The 17,979-nt window shown below is 35.8% G+C and overlaps 1 protein-coding gene across 1 annotated transcript; it reads left to right on the forward strand.

The window, feature by feature from the left end:
• Positions 1-5,915: 5,915 nt before the first annotated feature.
• On the forward strand, positions 5,916-14,188 carry LOC129952282 (metallophosphoesterase 1 homolog). Its single transcript, XM_056064795.1, has 6 exons — positions 5,916-6,152; positions 6,228-6,420; positions 6,502-6,643; positions 12,716-12,882; positions 12,947-13,144; positions 13,209-14,188. The coding sequence occupies exons 1-6, from the start codon at positions 6,057-6,059 to the stop codon at positions 13,508-13,510; spliced, it is 1,098 nt and encodes a 365-aa protein (XP_055920770.1). The 5' UTR covers positions 5,916-6,056; the 3' UTR covers positions 13,511-14,188.
• The last annotated feature ends 3,791 nt before the right edge of the window (positions 14,189-17,979 follow it).

Below are 17,979 nucleotides of genomic sequence, written 5' to 3' on the forward strand. Positions count from 1 at the left end.
TGGCTTAATATTGTATAGCATAGTACATACTTGTGAACCATCTCGTGAACCCATACAAATTTCAGTTTTTGGTTCACCCGTGAACTTGCTCGTGAAGCTGAGTGGAGAACAAAGTGGAGAGTTTTCGTTCACGGGCAATTCACGTGCAAAATGTACGGGAACTGTTGGTGAAGCTATGACATTTGGTTTCCGCATGTTCACAACGTGTACTCACAAGTGTGTACCAGTGAGCAATGTTAAAAGTTCACTTTCTCCACTGGCGAACGTTCACTTCACGAGGAAGTATGTACTAGGCTATAGACTCAAGTAGAATGAAGGAAATTGTGTAGACTTTTTGGGTCGAAAATTAATTATCTCCCTTATTCTGCTGGCTGCTAATGGGAATGGAAATAATATTTTCTCTCGTTCCCGCTGAATTTCTCCACTTTCGATACTAACGCCACGGCAACGAATCTGCAATTCTGCATCTGGTCGCCCTAAAAGTTTCTGCTCATGAGAGTACTATGGTTTTCATTATGTACAATTGTACATAATGGCATTTATATCTTTGAAGACAAACTTATTTTACAGGTATATTTTTAAATCTTATATAAGTACTTTTTTAAACATACTCTTAGCATACAGGAGCAAGTTCGTGCGACCCAGTCGTGCATTTTATTTTGTTCAACAATCCACTTTTATATGACAACGAAAAAGTAAAACAAAAATGGATTAATAGATCTATCTATCATAAGGCTTCTGGTCTGGTTGCTAAGATTCCTAGGGTTACTATTCCTAGGGTTATATTTTCCCGGGTTCCTTGGGTTCCTCAGGCTTTTAGGGTTTCATGTCAATTTTGAAATTGAAGGCGAAATTAAGAAAGGCAATAAATTTAACATTTGGTCCACCACCTCCAGTCTAATAAGGAGGGATGTCCGTTTGTAAGCAAACTTATTGATTTAATGAGCGTTAGTGTTGATGGGTTGATATGCAGGTAGTAATTGCAATAAAGGGCTTTTATCAACACTTCAAGAACTCAAAATATAACTTTCATATCCATTGAAAAAATAATGTAATTTATGTGTATGGTACATAATGTTATAATTTTAAAGAACTTACTTCATTTCATATTGGTGAAAATGTTTTTATCAGACGAAGTTTGTATTAATCTTTCAACACATTTTTGATATTTGTTTATAAAACTAACGGATTGCGATGGCAATCAAGGGTTGGGTATATTTTTTTTTCTAATTATATAACTTTACGCCAAAAGTAACCATGTCATAAGAAGAAACTATGAATTTTCACTTCTTGTGTGACTACACAATAATTCTAATAAATTTTTAAAAACGTTTTTCTATAAAATATGATGTATGTATCTTATTAAATTTATAATTTTACAGTTCTTTATCACTTTAAAACAATCTTCAAATGGTTGATTTAAAAATATAAGTCTTCACTTAAAAATATAAATAATAATGAAAGATGATTGTGACGTCCCAGAAAACCCAAGATGGCGGTAACGGAATATGCCAGCGCGTTGATACACCACATATAAGAATTCCATACAATTGTAGCAACAATTATGCAATAAGAGACAAAAGGATTCCACCCGATGATGGAGAAGCTTCTCCGAAACTCGTCGCAAATAAAATATTTAAAAAAAATAAGTTGTAATATTAAAAATTTAAATAAAACAAATAAAATAAATTGTATTTATTTATTTTTCATAAACTCTAAACCAGAGAAAAAAACTAAACGAGATAATGAAATTTCCTCGTCTCCGTCCCTTCAAAACCTTTTACTCTCATTTTGTACAGCGTTTTGAATTCGTATCGGTGTATACTTGTTTTCACTTTGGAGAAGAAAAAACATCAGTTTGTGTTTATTGCTAGCCAAGAAGGCTATTTTTTTAACATCTTTAATTGGACTTATCTAGAATTTATATATCTAGAAAAATACTAAATATAATTCAAAACAATTCTAGCAAAACATTTTTGTTCGTCAATATATTACGGGAATAGTTATAACGGTAGTTCGTGGTAAATTTGTTATTCTCTTCTTTTTTTTGAAGTTGCAAATAGCTGACAGGAGCAACCAAAACAAGAAAGGATGTGTGCAGAAAGAGTGTAACAAGGTTAAGGTTTTTTATATTAGACTTTATTTGCATATACGAGCGAGTAAATATTTTTCATATGTTTATGTTATATTTATTTCAACAAAAATATCTTAACTATTGTATTATCTAAAATATGCTTATAAAAGCCAAATTAATAAAGTTCTACAATTTAGCGGGAATATTTATATAAAATATCCACATTTTTTCCAATAGCGGTGTGTATCGCCATTTTTTGGACGATAATGTAAACTTAACATTTATTTGTTATGAATTACTTTTTCTGCTGTTTATTTCACCAATAAATCAAATATGAACCTATATTTAGGTTCCAATTTATTTTCAATAGCGTAAAGAGTTTAGCAACCATCAATGAATAACCCCAATTCATTTTCAGAAAATTGTAGTTAAAACTTTTCCTGACAGACCTTTGCTTTTCGCTATAAGATAAGGTATACTTAGAATAGTATTACTGTCTAGAAAACGTATGAAAATGATGCATTAGACTCAAATTTTGTTTTTTTTTTCAACAAAGCCGCTGAGCTATCGAAAATACAAATATTTTTACTTTAGTACAAAAGTACTTTTTGGCTTATATAATTGAGCCTTTAAGAGCAACACACTACAGCTATATAGCTAGGAGAAAAGAGGTAAGAAAAGCTTATCACCTATTCACACCTATGGGCAACAGAAGTAACAAGTTGACGGTCTTTTTATTTAGTCTCTAGTTAAATCACTTATTTTCAGCATTTTGGTAAAGAAAAAAGACAACGATTACACACAAATAAAACAGGAATGAAAAAAAAGATGGGACTATACAAATGCTTTCAAAGAGTAATTTATTTCACTTCATATTCGAATGATATTACTCCCAAAAGAACACAATGAGAGTACTACAAAAATTGATCATCCACAATCTATTTTCTTTAAACACCTCTGAACATCTGACTAAATGTTTGATTGTTCTAGCATATCATTTGACTTAACTGAGATTGAAGATGCTTTGCATAAACTTAAACCTAAAAAAACTGCAGATATATTAGGATTTTTCCCTATTGTTTTTCGTCATTGTGCAAATTCTCTTTCTGTTCCGCTATTACATCTATTCAATGAATCTATTTCCAATGATATTTTCCTGAATGAGTGGAAAATCTCTATCATTGATCCGATTTTTAAATCTAGATCAAAAAACTTAGTAACGAACTATAGACCAATAACTAAGCTACCTGTTGTTCCAAAGCTTTTAGATTGCCTTGTTCAAGGTAAATTTAAATCTATCATAAAGCAAAATGTAAGCAAATATCAACATGGTTTTTGGAAAGGTAGGTCTACTAATTCTAATCTAGTAGAATTTACAAATTTTGTCATTAATACTCTAGACAATCGAAAACAAGTTCATGTGATTTATACAGACTTTGTAAAAGCCTTTAGTACGGTCTATTTAAACATACTCTTAAAAAAACTTCAAGCATATGGCTTCCATGGACCGCTACTTCAATGGCTTTCTTCATAATTACTTGGTCGAAAACAATATATAAAGATCGGGGACTTTTTCTCAAAAGAGATTAAAGTAACTTCTGGTGTTCCAGAAGGTAATCATATGGGACCTTTATTATTCTTACTTTTTATTAATGATCTTCCAAATGTTCTTAAAAATTCTCATTGCTTTATGTATGCGGATGACAGAAAGTTCTGTTCTCGAAATTCTAATTTAAATGATTGTTTTCTTCTTCAAAATGATCTTAATTCATTTGTTGATTGGTGCAAGTCAAATGATCTGTTGTTAAATGTTGACAAGTGTGCTTGTATGGCCTACAATAGAACTTTGTTAAATATTATTCCAAACTATTCATTAAATAATTTTCCGTTACAAGTTGTTGAAAAGTTCAAAGACTTTAGCGTTATATTTGATTTTAAATTGAAATTTAAGTTACATATTAATTATATTGCATCCAAAGCAAATTCTTTACTTGAATTCATCAAAAGAAACTCATTGGAATTTAAGGACCCTTACACCATTAAATCTTTATACTTCAGTATAGTGCGTCCTGTTCTTGAATATAACTGTGTTGTTTGGAGCTCTACAACTGATTTTAATAAAAAGAGAATTGAAAATGTTCAAAAAAAATTTCTTAGATTTGCTCTTCGAAATATTTTTGAAAACAATATAGAATGTTTCCATCATTCTTATAATTCGAAATGTCTATTACTTGGAATACAAACTCTTGAGTCGAGAAGAAAAATGTATAGCGTCATGTTTATCCGTGATATTTTGACTTCAACTATTGATTGTGAGAGTTTGCTTAACTGCTTGCATCTGTATGCTCCTTCAATTTCCTTAAGAGCCAGACCGCTTTTGTCAATTGATTCCCATCATACGCTATATGGACAACGTGAACCGATTTCCGCATGTTGTAATTTATTTAATATGTTTTATTCTAGTTTGGATATATCAATGTCCAAAAACTTATTTAAAAGTCGATTGTTCACTTTAATTAATTAAATTTTTTCTCCAATTTTTAATTTTATATATAATATGTAATATTATGTATTTATAAACTGAATTGTATTATACATGTACTTGATTTGAAATCTGTTGAATGTAAATTCGTAGATTGGTTACTTAAATTAACAAAAAAAAATAAGCATCCGCCATTTTTCAAAGGTGGTGCGTATGCACACCTTCTTGCATATGCGTTTATCCCCACATTGTTTTATATGGAGTTAATACATATTCCAGTTTGTGTTCAAATCACAGCTTGTAGGCAAAAAGAAAGCAACCGTCGAAGTTGATTCTCTCGATTAGTTTTTTTTCTCTCTGCTCTAAACTACAACATGGAGACTCGTAAATGCACATCATGTAAGTGACGAATGTTCGAATTTAAAAAAAAAAAACTAAGGCGTTATTGCATTTGTTATTATTAATATTCTATTAATTCTTTCTTACTTGGGGTCTCCATTGAACATTTCCGATGACAAGACTATCGGCCTTGTCATCAGATAATCCAATAGAGCTCAAAAATCCAACATCCAGTCCATGATGCGGTCATCGCAGTTTGGATTTTTAGAGCGGATCAAAATTTGACGTTTGTGTTTTTGTAGTGATGAGCGTCCATTTTCGACAACCTTTTTGAAATTAAAATTTCATTTCGGTTAAATTTTCGTCGAGTGCGGTCATACCTAAATATTTTTTACATTAAGTAAGTCAAATTAATTAAAGAAAAAGGGAATACATTTAAATTCTTATATTGTTGTTGTTTATTACTACTCAAAGGCATTTTTTATATAATTTGTTTTAATTATATTTAAAAAAAAAAACAACAACTACCGACACAATATGCCCAGTCTAAAGAAACACTGGATTGCGGATGAGATTGCGCAAGAGAAGTTGGATTGGATTTTACTCTTGTGGAGCCTCCAATGATTAGGTTTTATAAATACATTTGCATCTTCATGCTTCATCATGACCAAAGTGGATTATTCCAGAAAGTTTAAATCGTTTTTTTGCAAAACTAATAAATGTTTATCTTTTACGCCATGCTTTCTTATTATAAAAGAAACTTTAATGTATTCACAAAATATATTTATGAACTTTTACAAAAAGTATGTGAATATTAACGCTTCCACTCTCTTCAAATTTCTTCAGAATTTTAAGGATTGCTCATGTAGGCGGTGGATTATGCCGAAAAACCGTGATTAAAATTATTGCATTTATGAACACATCTTCAGTTATGATAAATTCCCTAAATGTTCATTTTACTCTGACAGTTTTGATGAACAAAACACGATACCGCGATGAACTGAACAATATTCAAAACAAATAGAAAAATTGTTTGTTTTATTTTGGGTTTGCTATTGTTTTTCATTTCATACTTGGATCTGATGGAGATTCTTTTATGATTTTGTATTTTTTTATTTAAATTTAAAAGACCCATCTTGTTTGGACTTTTCTTCTGAAGATATGGAATGGCCGAATTGTTTAAACTGTATTTTAATATTCACCGCAACCGTCGTATTTTATTGTGAATTTCTTATGTACTATGTTACCTTAGTGCAGGTACATAACAATTTTTATCAAAATATATTTTAAAAATACCCACTTAATAATGCATTTTTTGTTGAAATATTCAAGTGTCAATGGCCAAAACTAAGTTCAACACAAGAGAGTTCTTTTGTGCCAGTTAAATCTGTAATTATTGCCGATACACATCTTCTCGGTCCTATAAATGGACACTGGTTTGATAAATTAATCAGAGAATGGCACATGCATCGTGCATTTCAAACAACTATGACAATTTTTCATCCTGATGTCGTTTTTATATTAGGTAAGGAATTAATTTTTAAATGACACGGCAAAGTAGGGTATATCTAATATAAATTATTCAATTAGAAACTAAATTTTATAGGTGACGTATTCGACGAGGGCCAAGCTGTAAATGATGAGCAGTTCAATAAATATGTCCAACGTTTTCGGAGACTATTTTATGCCCCAAAAAACACGCAAGTTATAAGCGTTGTAGGAAACCATGATGTTGGATTTCACTATAGGTAATTATAATAATTAATGTGTGAATGACTGTTATCTCACTAGTAAATGGATGATAAGATACATATACATTTGTTTTGTAAATACCAACATGGGGAACTTAGTTAAAAAATTAGGCTCTAATTGATTATAGGTATAGGGTTGTTAAATGCGGCTGTGTGTGCTCGATAATTTCACGAATTCCATCTTGAAGGTCTTGAATTGATTGGGGAGCGTTTACTTAGACCTTATTTGTCACTTGATCCCAAAGAAAGCCTGAAGGAGTTTAATAACTAAATCTTAGTGGCCAATTGTGATCGCTTTTTCACGCATATCACGGCCAGAAAAATTGCGATTGTTTCGTTGCTTGAAATAAACGTCCACATTAATCCAATTTCTTCATATAAAATCATTGATCATAGATCGGTAGAGTAATCATTCACCGTAACAGTTGCACGTTACTTAAAATAACACTGCCAACCCAAAACCGCACCAAATAGTCACACTTTAAAGAAGGAGCTCGTCGACTTTTCGAGCTTTAAATGTGGCAATTATGCTAAATAAATACAAAGTGAAAACAAGCCCATTGCACAAGATGATTTTTCGATTAAAATCCTAATAGGTTAGGTTAGGTTGGAGTGGCTGTCCAGATGTCATAGACACACGTAGACCTCAAGGGTCCATTGTGATACCCCTAATGAGGTTACTCATGGGAGAGTAATGAATTTAAACAAACCATTTTGTACTTTTAATAAAGTTAGAGAGAGGGTTTGTGTCAATCGTTGCCAGTTCACTGGTGTTATCGAAGTAGGGATTACTGAGAAAGTTATTCCTTCTAATGGAGAGTGCTCGACATGTACACAGAAGGTGTTGGACTGTTTCCTCTTCCTCCTCATCCATGCAGCTTCTACAGAAGTCATTTGTGTAGACCCCTAGCCTCAGAGCATGTCTTCCTATGAGGCAGTGTCCCGTTATTACTCCAATTGTAGAGCTTATACTTTGTCTGCTCAGTGATAACAAGCTTTTTGACCGTTTTAAGTCAATACTTGGCCATATTTGCTTGGTTGCTAGGCAGGTGGTACTTTGTGACCATCTAGCATTTGTTGTTTCTAGAGCATATTGCTTGAGAAGATATTTGCATGTAGCAAGTGGTGTTCCTATATTATGTTTTTGTCTAACATTAGGCAGAAGTGTTCCGTTTTTGGCGAGCTCATCGGCTTTGCAATTTCCCGGAATGTCTCTGTGGCCCGGCACCCAAATGAGGTGAATATTAAACTGTTCCGTCATCTCATTCAGAGATGATCCACAATCGTGGACTGTTTGAGAGTTGCTAGAGACAGACGCGAGAGATTTAAGAGCGGCTTGGCTGTCTGAGAAGATTCGTATATCCTTACAAGATATAACGTTTTCTTTGAGCCAGAATAGTGCTTCTTTAATCGACATTACTTCTGCCTGGAATACACTACATTGATTGGGAAGTCTATAGGATATACTGAGATTCAGTTGAATAGATACCACTTCCAACTCCGTGATCGGTCTTTGAACCGTCTATATAGAATTGTACCACATCGTCTTCCAGGGGTCTCTCTTCTTCCCAGGAGGATCTTGAAAGGATGGACACATGGAAGCTTTTACCGAATACCATTTTTGGGGTGGTATAGTCTAATCGATCTGCGATAGATCTGAAAAAAGTTAAGATGTTTTAAATTTAATTTTTAGTTCAAACCTTGAAGATCTTGCTCCTAATTTAGTAATTGCTCTCCAAATCCCTAATACAATCCCGTTCACGGTAGCTTCAGTGGAACGTAGTTTTTCTAAACTTAAAATTATTAAAAATTATCTTAGGACAACAATGACTCAAGAGAGATTGGTAGGCTTATCTATAATGTCCATTGAAAAGGAATTATTAAATTCTTTAAACTTTGATTACCTCATTTCTGAATTTGCAAAATGTAAGCCCAGAAAAGCAAATTTCCAAGTTTAAACGTTTCCCCTCTGCTCATTTCATCGCTGCGTTTTAGTTTATGGTTTAGGGTTACTTGGGAAACCTCAATAACAAAAAACGCACTGAAAGTCTACTTCCTGGGTAATGTGGGAAAGGCTTATGCTTGTGTACCAGTTTATGTGTGGAAATATAAAAAAGGGGCGCTTTCTACTTTTCTTGCACAGGACGCAAGATTGCCTGTTTCGTTGCTTGATTAGCAATTAGCGCTATGTTATTGAAAATAAACGTCATTCACCGCAACAGTTGAACCTTACGTCCAATAATACTGCCAACTCAAAACCGCACGAAATAGTCACACTTTAAAGAAGGAGCTCGTCGACTATTCGAGCTTTAAATATGGCAATTCTGCTAAATAAATACAAAGTGAAAACAAGCCCATTGCTCAATTGATTTTTCGATTAAAATCCTAATCATTTTGTTGCCTTTAAAGGAGCCAAATAGAGAAGATACTGCTTTGCTGGTGGTCGACCGGCTTGAGTTCTTTTGTTAACTTAACTTGAAAATTCTTAAGACCTTTGTTCTAATATCGTTTGTGAAATATGTTAAAATAAACCAGTTGTTTATTTTACTTATGTATGAATTGGATTTTCATCAGCTTATCATTTTGTTTATTTCTTTGTTTTATTTTTACTTATAAAAATAAATTAGTTATTCTTTTCTGAATCTTCAAACTGTTGAAGGGTATATTCTTTTATTTAAACATAAAGCAACTTTTAACAGATTATGGGCCCATGTTGTACATATGTAGCAGTTTATGTAGATGATCTTGGAATTGAAAAAGAATTTGCTTCAAAATGAAAGACATAGGAGAGGCCCGTTTTTTCGTGGAGATTCAAATTAACAGGGATCGAAAAAGGGGTTTAATTTTAGTGAATCAAGAGTTACACATCAATTAAATTCTTAATCGATTCCATATATTCGATTGTAACTTAGCGAAAACACCTTTAGCTGCTAACCAAAAGTTGACAAAGGAGATTTGCCCACAAAACGAAATGGAGTGTGGTGAAATGAAAGATGTGCCCTATCCAGAAGCTGAGGGAAGTCTTATGTTTGCAGCTCAAGTTTCACGTCCTAATATTAGTTTTGCTGTAAGCACAGTCAGTCAATACAACCAGAACCCTGGAAAAGACCAATGGACAGCAGTAAAATACATTTTTCGCTATGTAAAAGGGACAGCTCATATGAAACTAGTTTATACCGCTGGGGAAGTCATGTTTCCGGATTTAGCGACGCCGATTGGGCTAGTGACTCAGATGAGAGACGATCCGTTACTGGTTATACTTTCTTGCTTCATAATGGTGCAATCTCATGGAATTCGTAAAAACAGTCGCCATATCGACAACAGAAGCAGAATATATGACACTAGCAGCAGCGACTCAAGAAGCAACCTGGTTAATAGGCTTACAGAGAGAGTTTATTTCAAATTCACCAGATTCAACTATCATTGGTTGTGATAACAAAAGTGCTATAAGCTTGGCTCTTACCAGCACATATCTTGGAAGAACCAAAAACATTGATGTTGAACATCACTTTATACGAGAAAAAATTGTAGGAGATACCCAACTTCTCCGCATGAACTCCTATATGCGAATGTACGGTACAAACCGCAACAATCCTGGCTATGTCTTGCCTTGGCCTGCACAGAAGATTGTTTGTACGGGTTTTATTATACGTGGGCCATATCCTCCTAGATATAATGCAGTTGGGTAAATTGCTCCACCTTCGGTTTGATTTAGTTTGGTAGATAGAAAAGATTTTACCCTTCATAGCACCAAGAGAAATGTTAACCATTTCCCCAAGTGAACTATGAAGGGCCAATCCTTGCCTGGCTAGCTCGTCAGCCCGTTCATTTCCCACGATACCACTATGGCCCGGAACCCAGATCAGGGTGACACCGAGGTTAATTTTCAGGCTCGCAAGCTCATCGCGACATTGCTGGACCAATTTAGATGAGGATGTGGCCGAGTTAATGGCTTTGACAGCTGCCTGACTGTCTGTAAAGATAGCCGCATTTTGGTTTTGGTTTTGTTTAAGTATCTTACATGCCTCCCTTATTGCCAGCACTTCAGCCTGAAAAACGCTAGCAAAGTCAGGAAGCCTAAAGGATTTAGCTACATTTAGGGACTCAAAAAAGATCCCAGAACCAGCTCCGCACTCCATCTTTGAGCCGTCAGTAAAGATGGTTGTGTCGAAACCTATCGACACGATGTCATCCTCCCAATCTTCTCTGGATGGGAAAATAACCTAAAAACCCTTACTAAGGCTCAAAGTAGAAGTGCAGTAGTCAGTGTCTACCGAGATAATATCTGAGGGAATCAATTTCGTTGTGTTGCTGTGACCATAAGGTTTTTACAACCAGCTGTTTGATTCCTTCAGCCTAATAGCGCTGCAGGAAACTATGTATTTAATAAAAAGTTCGATTGGTGGAAGATCCAAAATAACGTTTAAGGCGTCCGTTGGGCAAGTACGCAAGGCCCTTATGGTGCCCACGCAAGCTGTTCTCTGAACCTTCTTTAGCTTATTAATGTTATAGGCTTTGCTAAGAGCAGGACACCACACAATCGAACCATATGTTAAGATAGGGCGTACTACGGCTGTGTACGTCCATAAAATCATCTTCGACTGAAGTCCCCACTTTTTGCCGAAAGTTTCGCTGCAGGCGTAGAAGGCAACACAGGCCTTTTTAACCCGTGCTTCAATATTTAGTTTCCAGTTCAGTTAAGGGTCGAGTATAACTCCCAAATATTTTGCACTGGAAGACAATGACAGGATTTGACCGTTGAGTCCAGGTACCGTGAAGGGCGGTACTTTAGTTTTGGTGGTAAAGAGCAACAGTTCAGTTTTACTTTGGTTAACTCCTAGTCCACAACTCGTGGCCCAGTTGCTTACTTTCTTCAAAGCTGACTCCGTGATTTCAATAATCACAGAGGTGTACTTTCCTGACACCAATAACACCAAATCATCCGCATAGGCTACCGTCTTCACTCCACATCTCTCTAATGTAACGAGAATTGTATCCATGACCAGAAGCCAAGGAAGAGGCGAAAGGACACCACCCTGGGGTGTTCCCCTACTCACGTGTTTTGTTGCGATTGTATTGCCTAGAGAGGCTCGAATCTTCCTACCACTGAGCATGGAAATAATCCATTCTCGAATGAAGTCTTCAACACCGAACTTAACGCTCGATTCCTCTATGGATTCGGTAAGGACGTTGTTATAAGCACTTTCTATGTCTAGGAAGGTGGCAAGAGTAAATTCTTTATAATGGATTGTTTGTTCTACAGTACGCACTACCTCATGGAGGGCAGTCTCCGTTGATTTGCCCTTAAGATAAGCATGCTGAGAGCTATCGAGAGGTCGTCCAACTAGGATTTCTCTAATATGGTAATTAAGAATGCGCTCCAAGGTTTTAAGCACAAAAGATGTTAAGCTTCTTGGTCTGAAATCCTTCGCGGATTCGTGACCTCGTCTACCCACTTTCAGGATGAAAACTACTTTGACCTGTCTCCACGACATGGGCACATGTTTGAGAAGTAGACATCCTTTGAAAATTTCTTCCAGCCATGGAGCTGCCACATCATGCAACTTTTGAAGCATAACTGGCAGTATGCCATCCATGCCTGGGGATTTATATGGAGAAAAAGTATTGATGGCCCACAAAATATTTTCTCTGGTTATAACGGAATTGACTTGCTCCACATGAGCTACGTTTAGCTCTGTAGATTCAAGCGATTCGGGGTTATCCCTCTCGCAACCCGGAAAGTGCGTCTTCATCAGTAGCTCAAGAGATTCGGTTGGAGAGGCTGTCCAGGTTCCATCAGGCTTTTTTAGAAATGAAAGATTAGCCTTTCGGAGTCCTTTATGTCTTCGATTGATTGACAATATTCTCTCCAGCCTTGTCTTTTGGCTGATGACAGGACTTCCTTTTAAATTTTAAGAGAGTCTTTATACGGTTGGTAAAAAACCGTGTGTAGTTCTATGTTAAGTTATAGAGTAGTTTTTACTAAGAAAATAGCAGGCTATTTAAAAATCATATGACTTTTTAAATTGCATAATAAATTCTAAGACGAATAAATTTACTTTTCAATAGAATGGACCCATATTTTCTCAATCGATTTGAAAAAGAATTCAACTACACTGGCGTTCACCTGCATACCATTAAGAACGTTCATTTTGTATTTGTTAATTCAATGGCTATGGAAAACGATCGATGTGCGATCTGCACTCGTGCCCAGAAGGATTTGAATGGATTGGGCAGTAAGTTGTTAGTTTTAATTTTTTTCAATTATTTCGAAACTCTGTCTCTTTTTTTAATAAATAGAAAAACTAATGTGTATGAAGGATCCAGATTTCCACAAATGTCCTAGGCCACAATCTTTATATTCACGTCCGATTCTTATGCAACATTTCCCCACATATCGCAGATCCGATGAAATATGCTCTAAAGGGGATGCACCCGAAATAGAAAGGTACAAAGAAAAATGGGACGTACTTTCTAAAGAATCTACAATAACCTTAGGTAAGGCTTTTCTTTTGAAGAGACAACTTTAAACATAATTTGTATACCTACCTTTTTACTTTAGGAAATACAATAAATCCTCGATTGGCATTCAGTGGACATAGTCATCATTATTGCAAATTGAAAAATCTTCTTGGCATCGATGAGTATACTGTGGCTTCATATAGCTGGAGAAATAAATTGAATCCTAGCTTCTTACTAGCCAAATTTACGCCACAATCGCATAGTGTGATGAAATGTGACATGCCAACACAAACTACATACGTTTCGATCTACATCTATGCTTCTTCAATTTGTCTGGTTTATATTGTTTTGAATTTGTTAAGGAATGGTATTAAGAAATATTCCGAGAAAAAAGTAGATTAAAATCCTGCAGTCCTAAGTTTACTCTATGATTTATTTATTTACTTTCTCTATGATTTATTTGTTTTCTGCACAATTCCATCTAACGTTAGGTTTAAAAGGGCTCCTTGTCAAGTTGAAAAAGAAATAAGTAATATTCCATTACAATACAAAATACAAATCGTGATAGGCTTGTAACTTGCCTGAGAAGTGTTTTGTTGACAATAATGTTTTAAGTAGTTTTTTTTTATGACACTTGAAAACTTGACTTGGTCGAAATTTACATCCGAAGAATGAAGTTGAGTGCAAATGAAGTCCCATAATGTTGTCTAAACCTGACCATTAGCAGCAAATATATTGACAGTTAAAACTTAAGATTATAACCCTTTAAACAATCATAAAATTTGTTTAGGAAAAAGGATGCAAATTGTTGCTTCAAAATATTCAAATGTTTAAAACTGTGTAGCCTTGAAAAATTTGTGTTAAATTTGAATTGTATTCGAAGTGCAGATTAAATTAAATCTATGTACAATTCAATTCTTTCAAAGTTGCTGTGAAATTTTCAAATTTTGTACATATATTGAGTATTTATATTCATTCTATGTATTTTTAAAATAAATATGAAATCAATAGGTTTAGTGTATCAAATTAACAACTAATTTAAAATATGCTTTTTAATAAATTTATTACGATGGCTATATATTCAGTTATATTTTTTTGGAAGGAGAAATAATTAATTTAGAAAGTGCTCAAGTTTCTCATAGACCTAGTCGAGGAGAACAACACATCTACTCTGGATGTGCACAATACAAGTAATTCTTTATCAAAAGCCGAAGATTTAAATGTAAGTATTGTAATTAAAGGCAATGAAATGGAAAGTGCGCTTGTTAAAAAAGACTCCTTAGGGTAAAGGCAATTTGGTATTTGGCAACAAGATCCAGGTCTGTGAGTCGATTTAGATTGAAACATTTTTGATTTCACAAAAATTTGTTTATAAAGCGTACGAAAAAAAATCAACATCTCCTATGTAAAAACAAAACGAACGAGGAGTCAAGTTTTTAAAACCAATAAGTGAAAATAAAGTTTTAGAAATAAAAGAGCATTCTAATATCCAACAATCAAGTCGCACTATTGTAGTGTAGTGCCAACACAAGAAAGAGAAGAAATATTTACTGTTAACAGTCGAATTGTTTTTTTCCTGAATATCGTTTATTTTAATAAATATGATTTAAAATCATGAAAATGAAAATAAAGAAAAACCAGCACAGGTGTTCATATAATGGTTGGGCTCATCAGAAGATGACCATTACACCTTGTCTTCACGCATATTTTTTCGAATAAGTCGAGATTCCATATAATCTGAGCTACATAGAGCTACTGCGAATTATATAGTTGCTACAAGTCTTCAAAGAAGATAAATTTTAGCTCTTTTTATTGCCTTGCTATGTGACTTTTGAAGATGAAATATTTGACTGTTAACAGTCGAATTGTTTTTTCCTGAGCACAGTTTATTTTAATAAATATGATTTAAAATCATGAAAATAAATATAAAAAAGCATTACTGTTCATATATGCATTTCGCAACGATGCAATGGTTGGGCTCATCAGAAGATGCATTGTCTGGTCTTGTCTGATCTTGTCAGGTCTTGTCTAGTCTTGTCCGGAAAGAAAAGAAAAACACGTCTGTTTCCGGCTATGACATTACATATTTCAACTCAAATATTCTGAACCTTTTTACATATATTTATACTTAAATCTGAGGAACATGAGATAAGATACTAATAAAAATAGAATAAGCATTTTCACCCAATGCTACCTTTTGGTATTTTTGTGTGCGTGTTCCTGCAGCTGCACCCATGTGAGGATCATGTTCATGTATGAGCATCTGGTCTTGTCTGTTCTTGAATTGTCTTGTCTAATCTTCAGGTCTGATTTCATGTGGTCTTGTTTAGTTTCGTCTGATTTTGTTTTGTTTGGCCTTGTATGGTAAACATGAACACTTAAATGGAGTTGAGCAGGATAAATGTCTAGACTGCAAGAACAAAGATGGTCAAAAAATGTAACTAAATGGACCCCAAAAGACAAAAGACCATTTGGGAGACCTGAAAAGAAATGGGCTGATAATCTGGAAGCCTTTAGATGACGATCAATATCAGGAAGCTAAACACAGAGAACTATGGACGATTTTATGGCATTTATTTCAGACAAGCCAACATTACAATTACACCATTACATTAAACAGGAAATCCGCCAAAAAAATGGTTTTCGTTTAACTGATGTTGTTCTAATATTTTACTGTTTTAGGTGGCATCAGTAAAAAAAATTACAAATTCAACACCAAAAAGGAGGTGCTAAGGCTTTCATAGTTGCGAAGCACCAACAAGCCTCGGATACGGACGGATTTCGCTTAACAGACCACGTGCGGCCGGAGAATTAGCGAAGGCGATACGATGGGATGGGCCGGGCAAAAAGAGGATGATATTTACTATGGTGACTGCTACCGCGAAAACCAACAGCCCTTATTTGGATGCGGCTTATCATTGGAACCAGACTTAGGCAAGAAGTCTTGGGCTAAAGGTGCATTAATGAGCGCCTCGTGACCATACGCATCAAGGCTAAATGCGGCATAGCCTGATATACGCGCACGCCCCCACAGAAGAGAAAGACGACAACACCAAAGATATGTTTTTCGAGCTCCTAGACAAAACATATGAGCAGTGCCCTAGCTACGATATTAAAATAGTCCTGCGCGATTTTAATGCCAAGCTAGGAAGGGAAGACGTCTTTGGTGGAATAATCGGGAAGAACAGGTTTTCCACACCTCAACATCCACAAAGGTACTTGGACTTCTCCAGATCAATCTACCGTCAACCAGATTGACCATATTGCGATCGACGCCAGACACGCTTCCAGAAGCTAACATCGACTCGGACCACTACCTCGTTGTAGCCAAGGTAGCACTTCGGATTTCCAGACCCAAGGCAAAACAGGGAGGTGCTGGGAGAAGGTGCAACGCCGAACGGCTACAATCGCCAGAGATCGTAAAATCCTTTTCCGACCGAGTGACAAGTAACCTCTCTCGTAGTTCTCTGCCGCCAACACAATACATCGAAAACCATGGGAAAATTGCCAAGATGCAATCACAGAAGCCGCCTCTGATGTGCTGGGTTTCAAGCAGCCACCAAAAAGGAACCCCTGGTTCGATGAGAAATATCGGCAGGCAAATGCAGCCAAACAAAAGGCACTCAAAGCGGCGCTGCATAAAAGGACGAGAGCTCTATGAGCAGAAAAGGCGAAAGGAACGCCGACTTCTTATAAGGAAAAAGAGAGGGCATGAGAAGCGTCCGGTCGAAGATGTTGAGAGGTTTAGAAGCAAGAATGAAGTTCGAAAGTTTTATGAACAGGTGAAACGAAATTCACAGGTACACAAACCTTGGACCGAAGGCTGCAAAGACGATCACTTCTGCAGACTGTATAACGGCGACGGCGAACCGAATTCCGCTGTCAGGCAGGATGATCCATCCAACATAGACGACGAAAGCCAACAATCCCGTCCTCCGACTTAGACGAAGTAAAAATCGCCATATCTAAGCTGAAGTCAAACAAAGCCGCTGGCGCGGATGGCTTGAATGCCGAGCACCAACTATAGAGGAATCAGTCTATTTAACATCGCCTTCAAAACCTTCTCTACCGTAATATGTGAACGTCTTAAGCCCATCGTCAACAACCTGATAGGTCCTTATCAGTGTGGTTTTAGACCAGGAAAGTCCACAGTTGATCAAATAATCACATTACAGCAGATCCTGGAAAAAAACCCAAAAACACCAAATCGACACCCACCATCTTTTCATCGATTTCAAACAACTTAACAGAACTTTTCGATGTCAAAAAAGGTTTTAGACAAGGTGATGCGCTGTCATGCGATTTTTTAACATCGTACTTGAAAGAATGGGGCAGAGCTTAACAACAACACTAGAGGCACTATCTTTCAAAAGTCTGTGCAATTAGTAGCATACGCCGATGACATTGACATAATCGGAAGAACTCAGCGTGATTTCAATGGGGCTTCTGTGAGTATTGAGGTAAGGCGGCAAAAATGGGTTTAACGGTTAATGAGGGCAAAACAAAGTACATGCTGTCGTCAAGAAAGGACATACAAAACCGACTTCTTGGTCAAAACGTCACCATCGACAGACGTAACTTTGAGGTAGTCAAGGACTTCGTGTGCCTAGGCACCGCTTTAAACACAGACAACGACACCAGCGCTGAAATCGCTGAAATCAAACGCAGAATAACTCTTGCTAACTGCTGTTTCTTTGGACTAAGAAAGCAATTGAGTGGAAAAGTCCCCTCTCGAAAGACCAAAGTGTCGCTATATAAGACCCCCGTCATCCCCGTTCTGCTAGGTGCTGAAGCTAGGACTATGATAAAAGCGGATGAAACGCCTTGGGTCTCTTCGAGAGAAAAGTTCTTCGTGTGATCTACGGTCCCGT

Source organism: Eupeodes corollae, chromosome 3, assembly GCF_945859685.1.
Source record: "Eupeodes corollae chromosome 3, idEupCoro1.1, whole genome shotgun sequence".
Classification (NCBI taxonomy): Eukaryota; Metazoa; Arthropoda; class Insecta; order Diptera; family Syrphidae; genus Eupeodes; species Eupeodes corollae.